This window comes from Pundamilia nyererei, unplaced genomic scaffold (genome assembly GCF_000239375.1).
Source record: "Pundamilia nyererei isolate P.nyererei 1_Seehausen unplaced genomic scaffold, PunNye1.0 scaffold00014, whole genome shotgun sequence".
NCBI lineage: Eukaryota > Metazoa > Chordata > Actinopteri > Cichliformes > Cichlidae > Pundamilia > Pundamilia nyererei.
Window position 1 is genome coordinate 2,434,565 of NW_005187415.1, and position 6,005 is coordinate 2,440,569.

General features: G+C 41.8%; 1 protein-coding gene across 1 annotated transcript; it reads left to right on the plus strand.

The window, feature by feature from the left end:
- The first annotated feature begins 312 nt into the window (after positions 1 to 312).
- On the plus strand, positions 313 to 2,768 carry cdkn1ba (cyclin dependent kinase inhibitor 1Ba). The gene is made up of 3 exons (XM_005725149.1): positions 313 to 1,687; positions 1,988 to 2,150; positions 2,322 to 2,768. The coding sequence occupies exons 1-2, from the start codon at positions 1,285 to 1,287 to the stop codon at positions 2,119 to 2,121; spliced, it is 537 nt and encodes a 178-aa protein (XP_005725206.1). The 5' UTR covers positions 313 to 1,284; the 3' UTR covers positions 2,122 to 2,150; positions 2,322 to 2,768.
- The last annotated feature ends 3,237 nt before the right edge of the window (positions 2,769 to 6,005 follow it).

The following is a 6,005-nucleotide window of genomic DNA, read 5'->3' on the forward strand; positions in this document are numbered from 1 at the left end:
CCTACATGTTCAGAGGCTTCTCGAGGGCTAATTGAAGCAGCATGGTCTTGCAGGCAGGCCCCAGAGGGTTTTTTTTTTTTACTGGCATATGCTTGCAGAGGAATGCAGATGACACTGAGTTTAAGTTTCTCATTGATTATTACAGGATTCCTACAAAGCCCACAGAATGCCAATAAAGTTGATGATCACTAGTTAAATAATGACTCTTTTTTTTTAAACAAATACAAAATGAGAACTCTTAGGGGGGAAATTGGTGTGAAACTGAAAGTGATTTTTTTTAAAGTGGTTTCTATTTTCTGTTTAAATTCTGAGCACGCACACGAGCAATTACAGCCAGTGAAGCACACAAACCAGCCCTGTGGCACCAGTGGCGAAGTCTGACAGCGATAGGCACCGAGCCAACGATGACGAAGCCCTTCGCTGATGTCACTGGAGGGTGAGTGGGTGCCTCGTTTCTTTTTTTCGCCCCCCCTTTTTCTCGCACTTTTCTCGCATTGGAGCCCCCAGGTGTCCTTCAGTGACCTTGGAGCTGTAACTGAACAGAGCTACAGTGATCGCATTAAGCGTGTCCAATCTGCTTACGTGACGCCAAATCAAATCATGCAGCAGTATCTGTCAGCACTCGCACAATCGTTTGGTGACCGATTGCCGCCGCGGTCCCGTACTCGGAGCGCTCTCTCTGCCCGGTAATCCCGGTGTCAGGTGTTAACACGTGAGGTCTGATCTTCACCCCGCTGCGCGCTCTCTCCCTTTTATTTTTAGCGATCGTGCTAATGAGAGAGATAAAACAACACCTTAAATTTGTAACTACACCCTTCCTTCCCTGTCTCCTGACTCCCGTGTGTAACGAAACGCAGTAATTAGGCCATATTCATGTGCACAGTTATTCCAGCTCCGCTCTGTGTAAGAGTTTCTGGGCGGTTCTTAGTTCAGACCAATGAATCGCCTTCTCTGTTTAAATAGTCCTTGATGTCAACTTTTCTTCTACACTCGGAGCTGCCTCTAACGCCATGTTGGCTCTTATGACTTGATGTGTTTTCATCTGCCTTACTACGGAGTTGACAGGAGTGGCTGTGTTAAATCCCCCTCCTCTTCCTCCACACACCCACCCAGCCAGCCTCCCGTGCGCCTTCGGAGACGCTTTTTCCCCCACCTCTGAATTTATTTTTTTTTGGATGATACGCGCGGAGCATGCATGCATCATTCCCGTGACTGTCCGTTTGAAAGGAATACTATTTCGGAAGCAGCGATTTGAAGCACGCGTGTGTTGTTTTTCGTCGTTGTATGTGCAACAAAATGTCAGATGTTCGTCTTTCTAACGCGAGCCCGGTGGAGAGGGTGGATGCTCGGCAGCAGGACAACGTCAGACCTTCGGTTCGCAGAAATCTTTTCGGTAGACCGAACCCAGAAGAGATCCGCAGGGATGCGGAGAATTCGGCGCGAGAGGAGGTGCAGCGTTTCAGGGAGACTTACGATTTCGATCTGGTGGAAGGCAGGCCGCTCGCTCCGCGCAGTTACGACTGGGTGCAAGACGACGACGCACCGGAATTTTATAGCAGGCAGCCTCACAGCAGACCGAGAGGCTCTCCCGGAGACAGCGACCGGCTGGATAACGACGGCGGTGACAGGCCGTCGGGTCTCCAACCAGGCAAAAACGGTTCGAAGAAAAGGAGTGCAGAAGATGCAGGTGAGAGCTGTCATCTTTTTAGTTTTGATTGGTTTTATTTGGGCGTCTCGGAGGTGCAGCAGTTGTGTGTGTGTGTGTGTGTGGTTCAACCACCGTCTTATTTTGAGTTGTTACTGAAGGCGAAACTTTGCGGGAAGTTCTCTGAGAACCAAAAACACGCCATATTACTGATGCACACCGTTTCCTCCTCGGGCAGCTGATCGCACAAATGCGTCTGGTGGCTTTTAAAAATGTACTCCACGCGACAACATCCTGATAACTTTTTCTGCGTGTGCTCCCCCCCCCGCCCCTTCACTACAGACTCTTGCTCCACCGAGTGTTTGACTAAAAGGTCGCGTAGTAGAGATGGTGGCGACGACGATGACAAGTCGGACGGTGCAGGAAGTCAGACGATAAGAGCCGCGGAGGAGAGACCCGGCAGACTCGAGGTCTGAGCGGTGCTTCAGCGGGCAAACAGCGCCAGGTTAGGAGTCAGTGTCTGCACAAATAACCCAGCATGCTATTTATGCGTCATGTCATGTAAACACAGTGTTTCTGAGTATGACTGGTCAACCCTTTATTGTGTGTGCGTGTGAATAACTGCCTTTTTCCATTGTACCATTCAACAGCCTCGTTTCCTCTTTATGTCCCACAGAGCAGAGAGGAGAGACCTGTTGCTGATGGAATACTGTAGCTTTTTTCTCATCATCTGACAGAGGGGAGAGATTTTTTTTTTAAATTATTATTATTTTTATTTTATTTTTTTAAAGCAACCTTTTCCTGCAGAAGAGAGGAGGGAGAGGCTGCACAAGCACTGAACATGTACACTATCAAGTTTTGGCACTCATATGAATTAATTTGCCTCAGAAGCAGCAGACAATGTAGCATTGTGCAAATTGATTTTTGCTCATTTGTTTTGTATCTACTACCTATGTTTCAGATGTAGCACATAAAAAAGCATATTATGCTTTTCATACTTTTTTTTGTTAATTGTGTTTTAAGTGTAAGTGTGTGAATTTGACATGGGAAGTTGCAGTGCAATTTCCAACAGAGAAATATTATTTTTGTTATAGTGGTCATTTAAAAAAAAAAAATCATTATTCAGGTAATTGATATAAGTAAAAAAAAGAAAAATAAATAAATGCAGATTTAAAAAAAAAAAAAAGTCAGGGTTATGTGGAAGCAAAATGTCTTCACTTTTTCTATGGCTTTATTCTCCCAGTGTTAAATATCTTTATTTTGAAGGTCCAGATGGCCACACTGTAAGTTGAAGGTCCATCTAACTGGGAATAGCCATGACAGATAAAGTTTACACACAGATCATGTCTCCCTGTTTCCCAGTTTTATGTCATTATTTTATTATAATATTTCTTTTAAGGATGGGGGAGGCCCAAAGTTTGTGCCTTTAAAAAAAAGAAATTCTCTGGGTGAGGGGTGGGAGGGGAGGATGGCTAAACTGCTGAGCAATATCCAACCAAATTTTTTTTAACAGTATTTGCTAATAATCCTAAGATTTAGCTTTTATTTTGAAATTAGGTAAGTTCATATTCTATTTACTTTTAGGCCACATATCCTTCCCCTTAGTAAGTAATGCATGTTGTCCAGGTCAACATAGATAAACTATGTTTAAAAAAAAAAAATCACTGGGCCTTTTTCTTTTATGCAAATATGTGAATCAAAGATTTGTCTTTGTGGTGTGGAATTCATGTGGAACATGCAATTGCACTATTCATTTCTCATTTTAAGTGAGGGCAGAAAAACAAAGTGACACCACCTCACTCGGTGTAAAACTTTGAAGTGTACCTGTGTGCCTCATTTTTTTTTCTGTCTTTCTTTTCTTTTCTTTTTCTTTTTTTTGAAAAACACTGAAAAATTATACTAACTTATTTATGTTGAGCTTTTTTTTTTCTTTTTCTATCTTTTTTTTTCCCGTGGATGTATGTATAGCTTCCCAAAGCATAATTTTTTGCATTTTTTGTAAATATATATTTTCATTATTGTTTTTAAGATAAATAAATAAAATAGCAAAACTGAGCCTAATAATTGATTTTATACCCTGTGCTTGTGTTTTTTTCCCCCCTATTTTCTTTAAAATGCAGCTTGATTAATTAAAAGAGCATCGCTTGTATACTAGAAACAAAAGCCGCTCCACCCTTCACAAACGCCCTAAGTTTAGTGATCCGCCCATGTAAACTACAAGACTGATCATAGTAATTATCAAGTCTTAGGCAAAGACCTGGGGTATTACCACATTGGAGAATAATTGTTCCTTTCAGCATGTGGAATGACAAAGCAGCTCTAGCTACACAATAAGAAACAGTCAAATCACTCAGTGAAGAAGTATTTGTCACACTTTTTTAAGACACTTTACTATTAAATAATGTGCAAAATGAACTCTGCTTCCTATGAAGCTACTGCTCAGTAATCTTATATATCTTGTATGCTGCAGGACTAAATCCCTTATGCCGCAGCAGAGTGCAGACTGCGACTGTGCTCGAGCTTTTTCAGCTAAGCTCTGCCTCTAAAGTTGAAAACAACAAGGGTATGTCCTGAGGAAAAGAGAGGGAGAGAGAGAGAAAAAAACTTTTTTTTTTTTTTAGTTATTGCCCTTCCCTGTCTCCAATCACAGCAGAGAGAAGAAAAGCAGACCACTTAGGAGCCAGCCAGTCAGATAGCTGTGGGAGGGAGCTTTGGACAGAACAGGCTATTCCTTTCATAAGACACAAACCACCCAATTAGTTTCATTGGCTGACTCTTTCCCGTTGATACCAGTGTCTAGGAGTTAAACAGAGTGAGTGAGCGAGACAGCTTTCCCTATGATATACTGGCTGTGAGTGTCTGCAGTCATTTTGAGCTAGCTCATGCCCCTTCTGTTAACTTTTACAGAATTATAAAAAAAAATTCGCATGCTTTTAACCATAAGTGTCAATTTGCACTACAATAATAAATTGCATCAGCATTAATCTGACATTTATCCACTCAGGGGAAGTTTTCAATTGTCTTTCCTCTGGTTCGGTGTACTTTATGTGTATATTAACTATTAACTGTTTAATAAGCTCTTAACACTTCTGCCATAATCGCTCACTTTAAAGAACAGCCTTTTCCGGTTCCTGAAAGTAGGTTTTGTGCTGCTTATGAACTTATTTTTCACCCGTTTAAACCCAAACTACAGTCATGTTAAAAAAGGGAAGTTTTCACAGGATTGTGTGAAACATTAAATAAGCCCCCTGATTCAGCAGCTTGTAGAATCAACTTTAGCCACAATAACTTTAAGTCATTGCTTTCTGCACGACTTTATCAGTCTTTATCAGCGGAGGATTTCTGTCCTGCTTTGCTTCAGTTCACTGAGGTTTGTGGGTATTCGTTTATGCACATCTTTCTTAAGATCCTGCCACAGTATTTGAATCAGGTTTGAGGTCTTGGCTTTGACTGGGACACCTTGATTTTTCTTTCGTTTTCAGCCATTCTGTAGTAGAATTCCTGCTGTGCTTAGAATCATTGTCCTGTTGCATGATGCAGTTTCAGCCAAGCTTTAGCTGTTAGACATATGGCCTCACATTTGACTCTAGAATACTCACACTGGTAATACAGTGGAGTTCATGGTCAGTTCAGTGACTGCAAGGTTATCATGTCCTGTGGCTGCAAAATAAGCCAAAATCCCCACCATGCTTGACAGTTGGTATGAAGTGTTTGTGCTGACAAGCTGTGTTTGTGTTTTTGACAAAGTGATGCTGTGCATGATGGCCAAACATCTCCACTTTGGTCTCTTCTGTCTAAAGGACATTGTTCCAGAACACTTGTGGTTTAGTCAGATGCAACTGTGCAAACCTGCCATGTTCTTTTTAGAGAGAAGAGAGAAGTAGAGAAAAGTCTTTAGAGAGAAGTCTTTAGAGAGAAGTCTTTAGAGAGAAGTCTTTTTTTCCTAATCGTGCTGTCATGACCTTTAACATTTAACATGCTTACTAATGTGTGCAGAGTCTGTGATCTCGCTCTTTGCTGTTTAGGAATTTGTCTGAGCATTGTCTGACCCAAGGGCGTATTTGCTGGGAAGACTGTGGCATTGTATTAACACACACCTGAATGCTCCAAACCACCACAAAGCCAAAACCTCTGCTTTTTAGAAAGGTGGTGACACTTGCTGATGATATATTAGTATCAATCAAAGTCTGACTGAATGACTGCTCATGGCTGCTAGTTATCCTCTTAATCGCTACGGAAGCACTAAGGGTGTACTTAATTTTTCACAGGACTGCAAAGACTCCTATAAGACTTTTTTCCCCCATATGACTGTAACGTCACTCGTGGAAACATGCAGACTGTGCAAACCAAAGACTAAAAC

What these genes read in the sequence shown, in the direction of transcription:
- cdkn1ba (XM_005725149.1), top strand. Translation starts at nt 1,285, where the DNA reads ATGTGCAACAAAATGTCAGATGTTCGTCTTTCTAACGCGAGCCCGGTG. An exon ending in AAGGAGTGCAGAAGATGCAG is followed by an intron (nt 1,688 to 1,987) that starts GTGAGAGCTGTC and finishes CCTTCACTACAG; the next exon opens with ACTCTTGCTCCACCGAGTGT.